Source organism: Podarcis raffonei, chromosome 2 (assembly GCF_027172205.1).
Source record: "Podarcis raffonei isolate rPodRaf1 chromosome 2, rPodRaf1.pri, whole genome shotgun sequence".
Lineage (NCBI taxonomy): Eukaryota > Metazoa > Chordata > Lepidosauria > Squamata > Lacertidae > Podarcis > Podarcis raffonei.
Window position 1 is genome coordinate 119723844 of NC_070603.1, and position 19969 is coordinate 119743812.

Genomic DNA, 19969 nt, shown 5'->3' on the forward strand with positions numbered 1-19969 from the left:
ATGGTACTGCTTCTCCTGCTCTTCCTGCCTCATGCAGACTGTGGAGTGAAGGCAAAATGTCCCTTGACTTTGGAGAGAGATTGGCTGGAGCCATTCAATTATTACAGGCCAGGAGACCACATCATTAGTGGAATCTTCTCTGCCACAGATGCTGTATTTAATTCACGGCACTTCAATGAGTCTCCCTCTACCAGCTTTATCATGTAAGTCCACTTATGGTGAATTGGTTATTGCTGCTTCATTCAATATTTATATTTATTCATCATCCTTTTGGAGCTGTGTGTATCTGTGTACATTAGACCTTCCAGGCTGTGATGCTTTAGGCTATAAATTTTTAATTCTTCATTTTATTTCTTTTTTACTGTCTGCACTTCTTTTTAAAAACAAATCAATAAAAATAATTATAAAAATAAAAGACTGGGGAGGGAGAGAGAGAGCAATAGATGTTCCGTGTCATTTTATGAGCCTGTAAAAACCTTTTGTCTCTTATTGTTATTTTAAAGTCTGTGCACGTCCAATTCCATCATGAAAAATTCAATCTATTTTAGTTTTGTTTTCCAAGGGATAATGGGTATTGATTGAACAAGGCTTTCCCACCAGTCAGGCATCATTAAATGGGGATTGGCTGTCAAACTTCTGAATTTGGATCAGTGTTAGGAGGATTGAATTCTAGAAATTGAATCCAGGACTTTAGATCATCCTTAGAAGCTTGTCAAAAAAAAAAAGCATGTACATTTTTTCAGGAAAACATCAACAAGGTATTGGCTGCCCCTATCCTTCATCTTTGCCATTCAAGAGATTAACCAGAATCCCAGGCTCTTGCCCAACATCATCTGGGCTACAATATCTATGAGACCTTTTTTCATGGAAGGATGACGTATGAAGCTTTGGTAGACCTGGTCTCTTCTAGACAGGCGAATGTTCCAAACTACAACTGCGGAAGACAGAATAACTTGATTGCTGTTCTTGAAGGAGCTGACTCTGACTCTGAGAACTCCATCCAGATTTCAAGCATGTTGAGTATCTATAAAATGCCACAGGTAGGAATGGAGATGGAGGGATCATCTGACTGAGGTTCTCAGCCATGAAAGTGTTGGGTAGTGTCAACTCAGAATGAGGAAGACATAGGAGGTCAAGGAATTGAAGAAAGGATATAAGGAATGGTCAGATGAATTGCTGTGCTCTTTTTGATACTACCTGTACTTCCTCCCTTCCCTTTGTGTCAAATGCTGATTTTTCTCTGTGTGTTTGTATGCCTGTTCATATAAAATGGGAAGGAAGGGAACTTCCCTCTTACTAGTGGCAATGCCACTAAAAATGGGATAAAGTCGAAAAGATTTCCCTGAGTGAAACTGTGATATTTTGTTTTTCAATTGAAAACATTTATAACGCATTCGATAAATAAAAAACATTTTAGCATTGCACAACATAAAACAGTAACAAAATTGTTGAAACAGATGTACAGTATAATACCAGTAAATTAGAAGGATAAAAGCATATTTAAAAAGATGAAAACAGGAACTGAGGGAATACATAAACATAAAAATGGGATCGAGTTTTATGTGCCAAGGAATGTTTGGGCAAAAGAAGTGTGTTTTTACAAAAAAGATATATGTTATTGGGGGTAAGAATTATTTCGTCTTTGATCCCAAACATTGCAAGTCAACAGTCCTTCTTTTCTTGCCAGGTCAGCCATGCTTTTGGCTCCCGTGTTCTGAATGACAAGAGGCAGTTCCCCTTTTTCTATCGGACGGTCCCCAAAGAAGAGGCCGTTTACCCAGCAATTGTCAAGCTACTCCATCACTTCAGATGGACGTTCATTGGTCTCATTGCTCCAGACACTGAAAACGGAGAGAAGTTCATGAAGACATTGACACCTGTGCTATTAGAGAGTGGCATTTGTGTTGCCATCTCACTAATCATTCCACAATTGAATGGATTAAGTTTGAGAGTCAAAGTTCCTCAATTAGAAAAGTGGGGACAAGTCCATGTATTTCTTTATTATGTAGAATCTATTTATTTCTGGATGGGACTAAAAGTCACTGAAATGATATTTGACAAGCTGGTCAAACCCACTGTGGGGAAAGTCTTGATCACAACATCTATGTGGGATTTGAGTGTGGACTTAATTGAGTTAATCAACAGTGGTTTAGATTTCAAACATTTCCACAGTATTCTTTCTTTCTATTGGGACAAAGAAATGGGCAAAATATGATGATTTGGATGCCTTTTACTTTGCAATTAAGCAGTTTTGGGAGACAGCCTTTAATTGTTCCTATTTACAGAATACATTGTCAGTGAAAAGCTGGACAAGATGCAGAGAAAGAGAGGAACTGGAGATGCTGCCCCAAGGCCATCTGGAAAGAATCCTCTCTTCAGACAGTCGCAGGATTTACAACACTGTCCAAGCTGTGGCCTGTTTCTTAAATGTTGCGTATTTGTCTAGATCAAAGTGGAGGTTGATGGACAGTGTGGAAGTTCAAAGGCTACAACCATGGCAGGTATTTCCTTTCCCATCAATGACATCTCTGCCAAACATGACAATCAATAGTACAGTTCCTGAATGGTTGCCTTGGAGATTGTCTGAGAACTTGGGGAATGAGGGGAAGTTTTGAAAACCCCTTTGTGAAGTGCCCTGAATTGGATCGTTTTTATCTCCTCTCAGACGATAGTCTCTCTGGGAACAGTTCCTACCACTGGCCTAATCTCTTCTTTGCCTTGCAGTGGCCCATTGACCCCCAGCCCCTCCATAAGTATTCCCTTGGGCAGGGAAGATGGCATTGCACAGGCTCTCTCTTCCAAAGCCTTCTTCTCTCCTGTTAGGGAGATACTTTGGCACCTACTGAGCTCCACTGAGCTCTATCCTTTGTCCAAAGATTGTGTGTGTTGATGGAGCCTGTATCAAGTGTCTGAGTGACTTATCTTCTCATTACGATAAGAGTTTGAGATATATGGACATTCATCATATTTCTGGCGTATTTTTATTCTGATTCCATTAATATGCCCTGCCCTTTTCATTATCCTACATGTTCTTGGACACCAGGAAGGAGGGGAGCCTGTTACAGCAGGAGAGAATGAGTCCTTGACTTCTCCAGCAGCCTCTTACCCCTCTCCTCTGCTTCAGCCTCAGAGTCTGAACTGCTCCCGTCACCAACTCCCCCTGCTCACTAAACCCTGTTGCCTCTTCAGCATCCAGCCCCTCATTGCAGTCTTCTTCCTCTGACCTCTCCTCAGTGTCCCACCACCAATCCCCTGGCTCTGAGCCTTCCTCCCCTGGGGGTTCCCTGGCTGGTGCTTCCCACCAAACTGCCTAACCAGCCCCTGACACTCTGTAGCCAATCCCAAATGAGAGCAGATCCAAGCATGAAATGTGCAGAGTTGAATAGTCAGTGTTGTTTCCCCTGTTCCATATGCGGCCCTTTTCTCTGCCATTCTAGCTCCACTCTTTCCTGGGAGACGCCCTGTTTTACAATTCTTCAATGGACGGAGTGTATTTGGATGAGAACGGGGAACTGGCAGCTGACTTGGACATTGTGAACTGGGTGGTGTTTCCAAATCAGTCCCTTCTTAGAGAGATCATTGGGAGCATCAATAGGCAGAAATCCCTAGACCTAAAGTGCACCATGGACCAGAATGCCACTGTGTGCCCCAAATGGCTCAACAAGGTGGGGGAAATAATTTGTTTTATTAGATTTCCCATCCGATAAGTTCAAATCATGTTTTGTGTCACACTGCCTTCAAATGCCTCCTGCGTTCCTTGAAAATCTAACAGTGGGTCCCTGTGAAACTCTGTATATGCATGAATCAGCTGCTTCGGGAGTGTAATTTCAAGGTGGGTGTTTTAGTAACTAGATGATGTGGCCACTGGTTTTCCCCTTCCCCATCATATTTAAACCATTTAAAACTTAAAATCTGTAAGAGAGTGTAGCTTTTAGCAGCCTCAGTGCTGGCAATATTTCCTGAAATGCTCCTGTAAATCCATGTTCTATGCAGCAATAGATTTGTTTGCCAGAAGAGATGGCCTCCTAACTTGAACACCTCAAGGAAATTTAACAACCCCTCAACTTTTGCAGTTAGTTCCTCACCCAACATGTGGCACCTAGCACCCCTTTAAAAAACAAAACAAAAAAAACAAGCATTATTTTTTGGATATGGTTTTAGAGCGCTCCTGTATGTCTGCAGCTGTAATGCTGTGATGCTAAAAGGTTTTGTAACCCCTTTCTCCTGGTCAAATATGTTTGTGCAAATACGTTTTTTAAAAACTGAAACTTACAATGAAATATAAATTACTGGAAAAGAGGTGATGGGAAAACCTACTGGATGACAGACTTGAGAGCTGTGGTTCTCAATCAAGCCCACATTGATACTTTGGTCAAACCAGCAGAAGATTCCACTTGGGTCACTATGGCCCTCAAATGAAAACAGTTTAGCTACCTCTGATTAATACAGTGATCATGACACTATATCAAGTCCAAGAGAGGAGGTCTATGCTTTGAAGATTTTACAAACCAAACTGAAACACAGCTGAGCATCAGGGGAAGGGAAGTGGAAGAATCTTGGGTTTTGATCAAACCGGGAAACATTCTCATGAGAGGTTTTGCTGCAATCAAGCAGTACCGTATTTTTCGCACGATTGGACGCACCGGACCATAGGGCGCACCTAGTTTTTTGGGGGGAAAACCGAACCAGGTCGAGGAACAGCGGGATAGTGGCGCTGCGCCTCCCTGCTGTCCCCCGAGCTTGTGGGGCTGGCTGATGTCTGCCTGGCGCGCGGGGCGCTCTGCTTCAGGCCGCCCCGCCCGCCGGGCGGCAGGCTGCTATCCGCAGCTTGGGGAGCCTTGCGGGGAACTCCTGCAGGGCTCCCCACGCTGCGGATGTCTGCCCGGCAGGAGGGGCGCTCTGCTTCAGGGCGCCCCGCCCGCCGGGCGGCAGGCTGCTATCCGCAGCGTGGGGAGCCCTGCGGGGAACTCCTGCAAGGCTCCCCACGCTGCGGATGTGTTCCCGAAGCGCCGGGCGCTCTGCTTTCAGGGCGCCCGACGCTCCGGGAAGCAGGCTGCTATCCGCAGCCTAGACATCCCTGCGGGACCTCCCGCAGGGTTGCCTAGGCTGCGGATGTGTTCCCGAAGCGCCGGGCGCTCTGCTTTCAGGGCGCCCGACGCTCCGGGAAGCAGGCTGCTATCCGCAGCCTAGACATCCCTGCGGGATCTCCCGCAGGGTTGCCTAGGCTGCGGATGTGTTCCCGAAGCGCCGGGCGCTCTGCTTTCAGGGCGCCCGACGCTCCGGGAAGCAGGCTGCTATCCGCAGCCTAGACACGGCTAGCGGAGCGCTAATCCCGAAGCTTGGGGCTGCGGAGCTCAGCGCGCCCCAAGCTTCTGGGTGCCGGCAAGGTCTAGACGGCTAGCGGAGACCTTGCCGGCACCCAGAAGCTTGGGGCGCGCTGAGCTCCGCACGCCCCAAGCTTCAGGATTAATGCAGCGCTCCGCTAGCCGTGGGAGAGCTGGGTCTCCCACGGCTAGCGGATAGCTTCCTGAAGCCTGGAGAGCGAGAGGGGTCGGTGCGCACCGACCCCTCTCACTTTCCAGGCTTCAGCGAAAGCCTGCATTCGCTCCATAGGATGCACACACATTTTCCCTTGCTTTTTAGGAGGGAAAAAGTGCGTCCTATGGTGCGAAAAATGCGGTATATAAATTTGGCCAAAGATAATTAATTAAGTAATACATTGCTATCATCCTTAACACATCAGCCTTAACGCATTTTCCTTGATGCCCCTTTATGCTTAGCCCCTGCCTACTTCCAAGTGTGTGGAAAGTTGCCAGCCTGGATTCTTCAAGGTAGTTCAGAAAGGAATGCTGCTCTGCTGCTATGACTGCGTTCCCTGTGCGGAAGGAACAATGGCCACTTAGGAAGGTGGGTGACACCAGCAGAAAGACCTGCCCTTGGGGAAGAGGACAAAGGACCTTTCGGGTGTCCAGGGTTTATTAAAGGGGAGTTCTCGAACTGATGCACTGCTACAACACAACTGGGCATTTTCCCCACTGAGTGTTCATACATGCTATGTTGACACATCCAGTGACAAGTGGAAGCCTACACAAAGTGGGAGAAAATCCTGGGAAGTTGGAATTTGACAGTATTTTGACTGTTAGTCAAACTTGGCACAAGAGGCACCATGAATTCTGGGATGGTTATCAGGCACAAATGTTTAATACAGTTGAGTCCAACAAGGTCCCTTTTGAGTGTCATATTAGAAGCTTTTGGCCTCAGGACCCTTATCCTACCATTGACATTCTTTTATTCCTATCAGAAATATTATTGAGGGCCTCCTGCATTGTGATTCCCTTAGTATGTGGAATCCTCTCCCCAGTGTTTTTACCACCAATTGAAGAGTCTCCCTGGTTATATGCAATGATTTTTATTGAATATAGTTATGTTTTCTTTTAGTGGAGACCACTTTGGTATTACTTTTTGTTAATGAAAAGCAGTACAGAAAGCCATAAAGTTGATATTCCTTGTGTTCATTCCAGATGCAGAGCGTTGCACCAGGTGTCTAGAAGATCAGCATCCAAACACAGCCAGAGATCTATGTTTCTACAAGATCATCACCTTCCTGGCTTATGAAGAACCTTTGGGGATTTTCCTAGCTTCCTCTGCCCTATTCTTATCCTTAACCACATGTGTTGTGCTAGGAATATTCATTATATTCCGAGAAACTTCCATAGTCAAAGCCAACAACCGGAACCTCTCCTATATCCTCCTCATCTCCCTCCTGCTTTCTTTTTTGTCCTCCTTGCTCTTCATTGGAAGGCCAAGGAAAGTGACATGTCTTCTCTGACAAATGGCCTTCGGCATCATCTTCTCGGTTGCCATCTCTTCTTTGTTGGCAAAAACCATCACTGTGGTGCTGGCCTTCCTGGCCACAAAGCCAGGAAACAGGGTGAAGAGATGGCTGGGGAAGAGTCTGGCCAACTCCATTGTCATTGCCTGTTCCAGTGTCCAAGTTGTCATCTGCACCATCTGGCTGGGAATGTCTCCACCCTTCCCAGAGTCTGACATGCATTCCCATTCCAGAGAGGTCATCCTACATTGCAACGAAGGGTCTGTGGCCATGTTTTATACTGCCCTTAGCTACATGGGCTTCCTGGCCTCCATCTGCTTCACGGTGGCTTTCCTGGCCAGGAAGCTGCCTGGAGCCTTCAATGAAGCCAAGCTGATCACCTTCAGCATGCTGGTCTTCTGCAGCGTTTGGGTCTCCTTTGTGCCCACCTACCTGAGCACCAAGGGGAAATACATGGTAGCCGTGCAGATCTTCTCTATCTTGGCTTCTAGTGCTGGGCTTCTGGGCTGCATCTTCATTCCCAAGTGCTACATTATTATACGGAGGCCAGATCTGAACATGAGAGAGCACTTGACAAGAAAAAACCTAAACAGGACATTTGATTCTTAGCTGTAAGGATATCATAGAATCAAGTAAAAAGTTCTACAAGAAAAGTTAGTACATGGCTTTGGACAGGACAGTGACGTTGATTTTAGGTAGTCAGGAAGGAAATGGGTGGTTTTTGGAGAAGTAAAGTTGTCAGACTAAGACATAAAGAAAGGGGAACAGTTGGATGCATGTGATTGTGGCGTTCGTACGGAGCCCCCGGTTGTCTCACGGACTATTGACCTGTGCACCACTAATCCGCTGCCACCAACCAGGTCCTCCCTGGTAAAATCACTTCAGTCTCAGTCAGCTTTTCAATTAATAAAGAAGAGTGTATTTTATTTCAGACACAAACAAAACTTTTACAGCATTCCAAACGTTGTTGCTCTTTACTTTCTTAGTCTTATTTTCCTCTCTCTATCTCTTCTACCTTCCCACACTCAAGAACCCACTGCCCTAACTGTCTGTCTATTACTAACTGCCTTTCCCAACCAGCCAACCCATGAAATCCAACCAACTACCTACCCACAACTCCCAACGAACTCCTTCCAGAACTCCTCCCAGACCTAGTTTTATAGACCCACTGACTCCACCCCGCTGGGTCCTGTCTGTGCCACCTATTTAACTATTTCCCCTCCAGCACTCTCTCATATACCGTATGTTAACGTCACAGTGATGACCTCATGTAGATAGGGCTTTTTTCAGTTGGAACTCAGAGGAACTCAATTCCGGCACCTCTCAGGTGGGCACCATTGCCATTCTAAGAGAAAGAAGGGTGAGTTCCAGCACCTCTCTTTCTAGAAAAATAGCACTGTATGTAGGCATGCCCTGGTTTTTATGCTCACCAAAGGGAATGTGAACAATTTGACATCAGAAACCATCCTTGGCAAAAGCAAATGGAAAGTATAGAAGCTGGTGTTTCTGTGCGAAGAGGTTGTCTCCTCCTCAGAAATTGCTACATCTGGACAGAATCAGCCTCTCTGGAAATGTATTTGCCACTTTCCATGTTTCAGTTTATATTGATCTCTGTTGCTCTTGCCTTCAGATTTGAATCTGGCAAATGTAGAATCCATATGCCTCAGTGAAAGAATACTACTTTGTATGCAGCTAGTGCACACCTGGGTTCAACTTGCAGAAAACAATTTTTAAGCCTCCTTTTCTGATGGATTCAAAACGTGTCCAAATGATTAAGCTTTACTTTTAATGGACTTTCTTGATATTGTATGTGGGCTGGAACTGGTCTGTGACAGTTATAATAAATTCATTCATTCATTCATTTGAGTGCCTTCTTAAAAATCAAACTCTTAAATAGTTCCTGTATTTAAAAATACAAATTTAAATGAAAATGGATTACATCTTTGAGCAGAGGTAGCAGCACGGGAAGTGCAGCCTCTCTAGTCTCAAAGCCACTGTCAGCTCCCATCTTGGCCTCCAGTGCTGGGCTTTTAGGCTGCATCTTCATGCCCAAGTGCAACATTATTGTGCTGAGGTCTGATCTGAATACAAAGGCATATTTAACAATAAACAGCCAAAAAAACCCCACACCACTTGGAGCTTTAAAGCACACACGTGTGCCCAGATAGCATGGGGCGAGAGGTAAGCATGGCTAAGCCACTGGAGATGTCCAAAGGTTGTTTTTCAAAAAGCTGCTTGCATTGACTTCCAGACTCCCTTTCCAGAGTGCAGACGTGGAGTGTGACTTTCCCACGTCAAGCTTCACTTTCAGCCATGTTTGGAATTCAAAATTAATTCAGCAGTCTCTTCCCACCGCACTTGCTTTCACCAGCTACACCTCTTGCTCTTCCTCCCCCTTCTCTTCTGGCCCAAGCCTTGAGGAACTGCTTCTTGACTGGAGTTTACACAGAGAAGAGCTGCTCTGGTTAGAGAGAATAAGGGACTGAAGTCATGGCAGCATACTCTTGTCTGCTTAGAAGACATACTGAGTTAGAAGACATACTGAGTTGGAATGAACTTTCTTCCAACTTGGCTGTGAGAGGGAAACATTCCCTCTAGGAAAATTTCAAATGTAAGGCAGTTGGGGTGGGCCTGGCCTGAGCAAAAGTGACTTGGGGTTCAAGCAGCAGCACCAACTTGGGCCCTATACTGTGGGTGTCCAGCACGTGTACAATGCCACAACATCATTGGCCGGGGAGGGCGGGGTATAAATAAAATTGATTATGATTATGATTATGATGACATCATACAGGCTTTAGCGCAGACACAGGTCCTAGCCCAGTTGTTACGGGGGCATCAGAGTGCCAGATGTTAAGTGGCGGTGTACAGCAGTGGACGGCCGTGGATGGTGCGTGGCGACAGCTGTAAGGGATGGAGGTTGAGCATCCACCGGGGGGGGGGGGTTGTCTGGGCTCCCAGGGTCTCCTAAAGTTGGTGTCCCTAAATTCAAGTGAGGAGGGTTTGGCGTCACAGAAATGGGAGCTAGACCTGGGAGTTTTCACAAACATATTTTTCTCCCAACTACTACCGCTGCACATGAATATTATTTAACTGTTTAGGATGTTGTAGAGCTGCTGCTTCTTTCCTTTGTAATTATCAAAATCATAGTGATTTTCTTTCATCTTCTCAAGCAAGCTCCAGAGACTTCACAGATTGAGTGCACTGAAGTAGACATGAGAATCAAAAGCACTATGAAGCAACATCTTGCATTTGGAAAAGACTGGGGTATAAATGCCTTTTGTTCCAATGAGAATTTGGGTTGGAATTTAGGTCAGGTGAGTTGGATGATGAAGGTCTGAGGTTGACTTCCATCCCCTTCAAAACTGAAGCTGTAGTTGGACTCCATCCACATTAGGAAAGCAAAAAGAGTTTGGCTTCATCAAATAATTCTCGGGGATGTGGAGTCACAAGGAAGGGAGCTGTTCCAGAATGGGATTGCTACTGCTGTTGCTGTTGTTGTTGCTGCTTCTGCCTTATGTGGAATGTGGAGTGAAGGTGAAATGCCCCTTGACTCTGGAGAGAGATGAACTAGACCCATTCAGTTATTCCAGACCAGGAGACCACCTCATGAGCGGGCTCATCTCTGCCACAATAGCTACATTTTTTCCACACACTTTCAAGGAGTCTCCCTCTACCAGCTTTAGACAGTAAGTCATTTTGTGGAATGGGGTTAGAGATGTTCCTTTAGCTACCAAATTCATGAGTCCCAACTCCCAGGCTCTGTCATACTCAGAGGCCTGTGGCTAAAGGGGTTCATTCTTGGTTTCACAAGTGGAAAGGGCATGGGCACCTTCTGCATTGCTGGACTAGGCATCGGGCTTCCCATACCGCAACCCATATAAATAAGAGACCAGCAAGACAGGTTTTGGCTCAAAACATGCCACAACTTTATTGAATACAGATGAAAGAGATTTGGCTTGGGCATGGGGCAATCTAAATACTTCTGCCCTGCCTGCCAGAAGTGATGTGTGGTCAATCCAGGTGGGGGTTCCTAAGACTTACATCAAAGAGATGTTCCAAAGGAACTCTACAATCTTATGACACTAGAAAGTAAAAATAGGAAACCATGAAAATGCGGAAACTACAGAAATGTTTCCTTCATTTCTCTGGCAGACTTGCCCACCTCTGCTGCTTTCGCTAAGCAGAGCTCTGTCCATGGATGGGCTGCTGTGGAAGGGAAAGGAGCTGAGTTTCCTCCACCACCACCACCACCACCAGAATTTTGAGTGGAAGCTGTAAGTTGTAGTTCTGGAAACAGTTTGAGGAAAGGGTCAGAAAGCTCTTTGATTTCAAGGGGGATGTTGAAGGACCTGGGTCCCTACCTCCAAAAATGAATGGTGGAGCAAGATCAGTCAGAGGGCTAATGCTGTCAAACTTCTACTAAAGTTCAGCCTGTATATAAAACTGTATATAGAAATAAACAATTTGTCCCAAAAAATGTTGCAAACTTCCATGAACTTCCTTTCAGTGAAGAAAACTTGGGTGCATCTTAAACAACAATTTGAATGCTAAGAAGAAAAGACTGCTGTGAAAGCACATCACTCAGACACAGTCATGGCACAAGTGACTTCTTTTTTGCTTTTTAAAACTTAATATTTTTGTTTTATTATTATCCTGGAAATTCTAGGGTGGGGTTAGTTGTGTCTAAAGCTGTGATGAACCCTAGGATTTACCACATAAGCGGTTGTTATCACTGATTTCAAATCAAGTGAAGAGAACCACACACTCAGAAGACCCCCCAGAGAACATCAAGAGCACAAGACATTGAGTCACTCTAATTCATGAAAGAAGGGGGGGGGCAGGGAGACAACAGAAAATGTGTCCTGTCATTTAATGAACCTTTAAAATATTATATCTGCTCTTGTTCTTTAAATGAGGATCAGCTGTTGAGTTTTGGGAATTGGCTTCTATTAAATCTTCTATCAGCCATTGTTCATTGCAGGGCTGTGCATGACTAATTCCATCACTAGAATGACCATCTGCAACCGTTCTGTTTTCCAAAAGATAAAAACTTTTGGTTGAAAAGACTATGCAGCCACCCACACATCATAAAACTGAACTATGCATAAGTGTTTGGAACCCCTGGGATCTTGCATGAAACACTATTATCTTTAAAAACTTGTCAAAAAGGCAGAACTGAATGTGATATATTGGTAGAATGCTGGATAATGATTGTGTGCTATGTACATTTTTGCAGGAAAGCAGGAACAAGTTACTGGCTATTCCTGTCCTTCATCTTTGCCATTCGGCAGATCCACCAGAATCCCAGGCTCTTGCCCAACATCACACTGGGCTACAGCATCCATGATAACTTTTTTCATGAAAGGGTGACGTATGAAACTTTGGCAGACCTGCTCTCTGCTGGGAAGGTGAATGTCCCAAACTTCAACTGTGGGGAACAGAATCAGCCGCTCGCTGTTCTTGAAGGGGCTGACTCTGACTCTCAGAACTCCATCCTGATTTCCACCATGTTGGGCATCTATAAAATCCCACAGGTAAGAATGGAGAGGGGTCTAGCCTGTTTTCATACCACCTTTACTTTCCTTCCGTGTATGTCAAATGCTGATTCTATGCAATAAGAATCAAATTCAAATTCAAAGAATTCAAAACATATACAACTCACCTTAGAGTTTAAAAATCTTTTTGTGGTGTACAGCAAAAACAGTAACACTTCAATGATGCAAGATATACAAAAGAAAATCAGGGAAGCAGTAGTGCAATAACAAATTTAAAAAACTGCTTTAAAATATTTCTAGAGACAGAAACAGAGTCCAATGTTATGTGTCAAGGAAAGCCCAGGGGAAAATATTTATCTTCACAATAAAATTATTTGTTATTCGTTTGATCCAAATATTGCAGCTTTGATCCAAAATAAAAACAATCTAACAATCTTCCTCTTCTTGCCAGATCAGTTATGCTTTTGTTTCCCGAGATCTGAATGACAAGAGGGAGTTTCCCTTTTTCTACAGGATGGTCCCCCCAGAAGATGCCCTGTACCCCGGAATTGTCAAGCTGCTCCTTCACTTCAACTGGACATTCATTGGTCTTCTGACTCAAGACACCGACAACGGAGAGAGGTTCGTGAAGACCTTGACGCCTCTGCTTACAAAGAGCGGCATTTGCGTTGCCTTCTCACAAGGCTTCATCCTAACACTAGGCATTAACACATTGACATTCAGTAGTTCTCAATTCATTGAGTGGGAACAAGTCAATGTATTTCTTTACTATGTAGAAAACATTTATTTAGCAGCAGGGCTGACAATTGTGAAAAAGTTGATCCATGTTTTTAAAAAACCCACTGCAGGAAAAGTCTTGATCACAACAGCGATGTGGGACGTCTCCTTGAACTTAATATTCAGTGGTTTAGATTACAGGCACATTCCGGGTATTTTTTCTTTTTTTCTTGGGAAAAATAATTGGGCACAACATGATGACTTTAGTAGCTATTTCTTTATCAAGAAGTTTTGGGAGGATAGCTTTAATTGTTCCTATGTAAAGCATGCATTGTCAGTGAAAGGCCGTACAAGATGCAGAGAGAGAGAAGATCTGGAGATGCTTCCTCAAGACGATCTGGAAAGAATCCTCTCTTCAGACAGTCACAGGATTTACAACACAGTCCATGCTGTGGCCCGTTCCTTAAATGCTGCATATTTGTCCAGATCTAAGTGGAGGTTGAAGGACAGTCTGGAAGTTCAAAGGCTACAGCCATGGCAGGTATTTCCTTTCCCATCACTGACATCTCTGCCAAATATGATGGTCCAGAATTATCATCTTGGAGTAGGTCTGAGAACTTGGGGAATATAGTGGGTGAAATTTATCAAACTGCTTTTTGAAGTGCCCTGAATTGGATCCTCTTTGTGCCCCCCCACCCATACACAAAAGTCCCTCAGAGGACACTGCCCTTCTAGTTGTTGTTGTTGTTTAGTTGTGTCTGACTCTTCATGACCCCATGGACCAGAGCACGCCAGGCACTCCTGTCTTCCACTGCCTCCTGCAGTTTGGTCAAACTCATGCTGGTAGCTTCAAGAACACTGTCCAACCATCTCGTCCTCTGTCGTCCCCTTCTCCTTGTGCCCTCCATCTTTCCCAACATCAGGGTCTTTTCCAGGGGGTCTTCTCTTCTCATGAGGTGGCCAAAGTATTGGAGCCTCAGCTTCAAGACCTGTCCTTCCATTGAGCACTCAGGGCTGATTTCCTTCAGAATGGAGAGGTTTGATCTTCTTGCAGTCCATGGGACTCTCAAGAGGCCCCTCTGGTAATGGACGCCAATCCTTCCCCTTTGGCTGCAGTGTCCCATTTGGACAAGACCCCCTAACCCCCAATGCAAGAATTCCCTTTGGCAAGAGAGATGGTGTTGCAGGCTCCCTCTCCCCATATGGCAGCGGTTTTCAACCAGTGAGCTGTGGCTCCCTTGGGTGCCTTGGATGGTTTTCAGGGGAGCTGCAGGCAACACCAGCTTCCCTCCCTCCCTCCCGCTTGCCTGTCACTGGCGCTGCTTCCCCAGGCCAAGACCTGCCTGTTCCCCAAGGGCAAATGGGTTGGCTTCCTGCACTGTGTGCCACTGCTTTCTTCACCTCCTTTCCCTTCCTCTTCCTTTTTCTTCCCCTCTCCTCTCCCCTCGCTCTATTTCTCTCTTTCTTCCTTCCCTTCCTCCCTTCCCCCAGCAGGCAGTAGGAACCACAGTGGCAGCAGCCCAGATCCCAGGAGCCACAGCAGCCACCAGCCCCCACTACCTTCCACATCTCCCCCCTGAAGAACCAGGGGGTGGGGTATAAATAATAAATTATTTTTACACTTATTATGTAGTTGGTCAAGGGAGTCGTGGACTCAGAAAGGTTGAAAACCTCTGGTTTGCTGCTTCTTCCTTCCTGACCTGGGTTCTATGTTGGAACCTACTGAGTTCCACTAAGCTCCAGCCTTTGTCCAAACGATGGGAGCCTATATTATCTGGGTGTCTCATGTACTTATCAGGATGGAGTTGGATATACATGGACACTTGTAGAATTTTTGGTGTCCTTTCATTAGTATCCTATTAATATTCATTAAACCAATCTTTTTATCATTAAGTTGAATGGGGAATACACCAAATAACTGTGTACAGATTGGTGGCCTAAGCAAATATACCCAGGCATAAATTTCAATGTAGCCCACACTCAAAGCTACTTGAGTCTGCACCCAGATCCAAGTCAGAGGAGAGCCAGGAATTGAAAGTTGGATAGCCATTGTTGTTTTCCATATTCCAAACACTGCCCTTTTCTCTGCCATTCTAGCTCCACCCTTTCCTGGGAAATGCCCAGTTTTACAATTCTTCCATGGATGGAGTGTATTTGGATGAGAACGGGGAAGTGGGAGCCGACTGGGACATCGTGAACTGGGTGCTGTTTCCCAATCGGACCTACCTTAGAGTGAGGTTTGGGAGCATCAAGAGACAGGGATCCTCAGACCTAAAGTGCACCATTGATGCAGATGTGTTGCCCAAAAGGTTCAACAAGGTGGGAGATACCGTCTATTGCATTTTATCTAATCTCTAATCATGGTCTCCTGCTGCGTGTGGGGCTGCCTTCAAATGCCTGTCAACATCAGCTTTGAACATTTTGACAACCTAACTTGGAATCTCTGTCAAGCTGTGCATAAGTAGGAGTCAACTGTTCTGGAGTACAATTTCCAGGGGGTTGCTTATTGTAGTAAATAGATGAGGTGGCCATGGTTTTTCCCAGCCATTACCATATTTAAATTGTCATGAACCCACATGCATTCATACTCACACTAAAGAGAGGTTTAGCCTGTCAGCATCAACATTCAATATTTTGACAATCTAGGACACACTAAAGAGAGGATTAGGGTCTTTCGCTGGAGTCCTGACATGGGCTTGTTATGAATACATGTCCACCTTTATCCTAAAGCCCACAAGAAGTTCTCACACCAAAGGAATAAACAAAGTTGGCTTTATTATATGGAACAGAAGTAACAGATATTCACTTCTGTTCCACATATATGTATATTTTTGAATGATTCAGGCAGGCAGCAACTCACAGAAAAGATAAACACCTTGATCTAAACGGCAACAGAAATACCTAACGATTTTGAAAAAGCCTGTAGGAAAGTGAGCTTGGCAATTTCCTCACAGAAACCCACACTAAAGAGCAAGGAAAAATGGAACTGGAAAAGTATAACTGTCCTTAAGCATCTGTATGTTGGTCCTTGAGAATTCTGGATAAGTTTTGTTGGAGATTGTAGTGCCAACTGACTACTAACAGAGCCAACTGCCTTCTGGGAAATTTGGGATTTTTAATAGTAGTCTTCTTCATTGAGAAGGGAAAGGGCTTTGAAGGGAAGAAGTCCTGCCCATTTCTCACCTTGCCCATCCTAGTTATAAGATAACTAAAACTGGGCATCCTGTTTGCATCACATCCTGGGGTCCAGGATGTGATAGTGGGCCATTTCCCACATTTCTGCATCTAGCCCACTTGGCTGCCCGGACACTGTACAGCCTGGCTGCTTCACTTCACACCAGCTGCAGCTTCCAGATTTTCTTCATGAGTAGCCCCACAATAGTAGAACCAGAAGGTTAGCAGAGCGTGGATAACTGAGAGTAGCCTAATCCTTACCAGGAACATCTTTGGCTAGCCAACCGGCCAAAGCTAGAAATGCACATTCAGTACCACTTGGGCCACCTGGACCTCAAACAACTACGCAACTGTTATGGTCTTTTCAGCCTTATGCTTAGTTGCAAGGTCCACGTGAGAATCCTGGGCCTTCCCAAGCCTCTGTCTCATTTCCATAGGAAAAAAAATAGAGGACTAACACAATTTCTTTGCCGCTTGTTGCTTAGACCTTGCCTCCTTCCAAGTGTGTGGAAAGTTGCAGCCCTGGATTGGTCAAACGTGTTCAGGAAGGAATGCCACTCTGCTGCTATGATTGCGTTCCCTGTGCAGAAGGGACCATCTCCACTCAGGAAGGTGGGTAACGCCAGCAGAAAGGGCTGCCCTTGAGGAAGAGGAAATCGCTTCATTCCGATATACAGAGGAAAATTTAGAACTGATGATAACTCCAGTACAGATTGGAGAAGTGGGCCCACATTAACAAAATGAATTTCAATAAGGGGAGGGAAATATAAGGTTCTGCACTTTGGCATGAATAACCAGCTGTAAGATGGGGAACACCTGGCTTGCCATTAGTACACATGAAAAGGATCTAGGGGTTTTAGTAGATCACTAGCTTAACAGGAGTCAACAGTATGATGCATAAGCAAAAACATCTCGTGTTTTTCTTGGCTGCATCAACAGAAGTCTAGTGTCCCCTCCCCCCCATCATCTCTTTGACCGAATGAAACCGCCTCTCAATCCAAACCTTTTAAATCCTGGTAGCTGAGTTTATTTTTGCAGCTTCTTCTCTCATCATCTCTAGCACATGCCTGTAGTTTACTCCAGTTAAAAAAGCCAATTAGCAGGATAACCTATGCTTCCAGGGACAGGATCGGGGGGTCACAGCAGCCGGGTTGCTCCATAAACCCAGTGCCTTTGCCTGTCTTCGCATTCCATGGGGAAGCGAGTGCCAGACTGCCAGGCAAACTGCGGGTGAGAGCCAGGTTCCTCCTCCAACCGTAGAGGAATGCAGAAAATGCAATTCAGCCATCATTCTCTGATTATCTCCATCTGTCTTTCTCTGCGGTGTTGGGAGAGACATCCATCCCCTGGCGCACAAGAAACAGGAAGCCTGTTATAGCCATCTTCAAATATCTAAAGGGCTGTCACATTGTTTTCTCCTGTTCCAGTGGGTAGGACCCGAACCAATGTCTTCAAGTTACAAAAAAGGAGATTTTGACTAAACATCAGGAAAAACTCCCTCTGAAAATGATGGACTCTCCTTCCTTGGAGGTTATTAAGCAGATGTTGGATGGCCTCTGCCCTGGATGCTTTAGTTAAGATTCCTGCATTGCAAGAAGGTGGATTAGATGACCCTTAGGCCATGCTCCCCCCATTGTTTTCCCCACCAATGGATGGCATACAAGTTGCCTCAAGTAGTCCATTATCATTGATATTATTTATATTGATTCCTGATGTCCTGAGTCATATACAATTATTTTTATTGGATATATTTATATGTTCTTCTAGTGGGAACTGCTTTGGTATCACTGTCTGCAAATGCAGTACAGAGGATATATGGTTGATCTTATGCTTGTTCTTTCCAGATGCTGAACATTGCACCATGTGTCCAGAAGATCAACATCCGAACAAGGCCAGAGATCAATGTCTCCCCAAGACTATCACCTTCCTGGCTTATGAAGAATATTTGGGTGTTCTCCTGGCTTCCTTGACCATCGTTTTATCCCTAACTGCAGGATTTGTGTTAGGAATCTTCATTAAGTATAATGAAACTCCCATAGTCAAAGCCAATAACAGGGACCTCTCTTATATCCTCCTTGTTTCCCTCTTGCTTTGCTTTTTGTCCTCCTTCCTTTTTATTGGCCAGCCAAGGAAAGCCACCTGCCTTCTCCGACAAATGGCCTTCAGCATCATCTTCTCAATTGCCATCTCTTCTGTGTTGGCAAAAACCATCACTGTGGTGCTAGCCTTCCTGGCCACAAAGCCAGGAAACACGATGAGGAGATGGCTGGGGAAGAGTCTGGCCAACTCCATTGTCATTTCCTGTTCCAGTATCCAAGTTGCCATCTGCACTATCTGGCTGGGAATCTCTCCACCATTCCCAGAGTCTGACATGAGCTCCCAGGCTGGAGAGATCATCCTGCAATGCAATGAAGGGTCTGTTGCCATGTTTTATGCTGCCCTTGGCTACATGGGCTTCCTGGCCTCCATCTGCTTCACAGTGGCTTTCTTAGCTAGGAAGTTGCCTGGGGCCTTCAATGAAGCCAAGCTGATCACCTTCAGCATGTTAGTCTTCTGCAGCGTTTGGGTCTCCTTTGTGCCCACCTACCTGAGCACAAAGGGGAAATACATGGTGGCTGTGCAGATCTTCTCTATCTTGGCTTCCAGTGCTGGGCTTCTGGGCTGCATCTTCTTTCCCAAGTGCTACATAATTGTACTCAGGCCTGAGCTGAACACAAAGGAGCATCTGACAACAAAAGCTGGTTCTTAAATTACTGATTTTTGACAACTGTTGTCCTGCACAGCAATGATGAAAAAGACATACTTGCCTTGCAAATGTAGCTTCTTAGATTTAAAGGCATGGCTCCTTTTCTGATGGTTACTTTTCAAACCTTTAAGAAGTGTCTAAATGTTTAACTTTTATTTTTAATTGTGCTATTTTAACTTGGAAAGTTGTGTCTTCCTCTTAAAATTCATACTCTTTGGCACATTTATTTAATATGAAAATTGATTAGGACTGCTAAAACAAATAGACTAAAAAAGTGGAATTCAGTAGTGAAATCTTTTGATTCAAGAACAGTTAACAGAGGCACGGATACATTATTTACAGAGATATATATATATAGCACAATGGGAGGGCTATTGGAGTGGGGAATAAACATGGCAGGAATAATTTATTCCCTATTGCAAAATGCCATTTAAAACATGTTAAACTTTGAGATATGGTTTGCTCTTCATTTTAGATAGAATTAATATCTGTATTTTCCTTCACAAACGTTATGTTAACAGACTTCTGTTTCAGTGTATCTGAAGAAGTGTGCATGCACACATAAGCTTATACCAAGAACAAACTCATTTGGTCTCTAAGATGCTACTGGACAATTTTTTAATTTTTTAACGTAAAATTGAGTAATAATGGCTGGATTTTAATTAGAACATGAGAAGAAAATATCATTAAATCAAGAAGCACTGCAAAGTGTCTTGGGATAAGGATCACCTCAGATGCAGAAAAATAAACTGAATTTTCTTGTGAGAAATTCATGCATGAAATATTCATTACAGAACAATCAGTTACATTCCAAGCTGCAACATGACAAGGAAGGAAATGGGGGTCCTTTTGAGGAGGGGCAACATAGAAATCTAATCAACAATAAAAGTAATACTAACAATTTTCTTAACAATTCTGATGGGCTCCAAAGTGTTTCAGGGTAGAGAAAAGAATATCTGATAGTAGGCAAATACACAGCAAAAGGCACAGAGTAGCATAATGGGA

General features: G+C 44.5%; 1 protein-coding gene and 1 pseudogene across 1 annotated transcript; both read left to right on the top strand.

Moving 5' to 3' along the window:
• Nucleotides 1–7441, top strand: LOC128408815 (vomeronasal type-2 receptor 26-like; annotated as a pseudogene).
• Nucleotides 7442–10267: 2826 nt separating this feature from the next.
• LOC128408816 (vomeronasal type-2 receptor 26-like) lies at nt 10268–18967 on the top strand. The gene is made up of 6 exons (XM_053378838.1): nt 10268–10518; nt 12069–12366; nt 12779–13585; nt 15142–15363; nt 16704–16830; nt 18063–18967. Exons 1-6 carry the CDS (start codon nt 10268–10270, stop codon nt 18965–18967), a joined length of 2610 nt encoding a protein of 869 aa, XP_053234813.1.
• Nucleotides 18968–19969: the final 1002 nt, after the last annotated feature.

Bases quoted from the DNA above. Each gene is read 5' to 3' on its own strand.
- LOC128408816 (XM_053378838.1), top strand. From the start codon at position 10,268: ATGTGGAGTCACAAGGAAGGGAGCTGTTCCAGAATGGGATTGCTACTG. The intron at 12,367-12,778 runs GTAAGAATGGAG...TCTTCTTGCCAG, and splicing joins GCATCTATAAAATCCCACAG to ATCAGTTATGCTTTTGTTTC. The intron at 15,364-16,703 runs GTGGGAGATACC...CTTGTTGCTTAG, and splicing joins TGCCCAAAAGGTTCAACAAG to ACCTTGCCTCCTTCCAAGTG.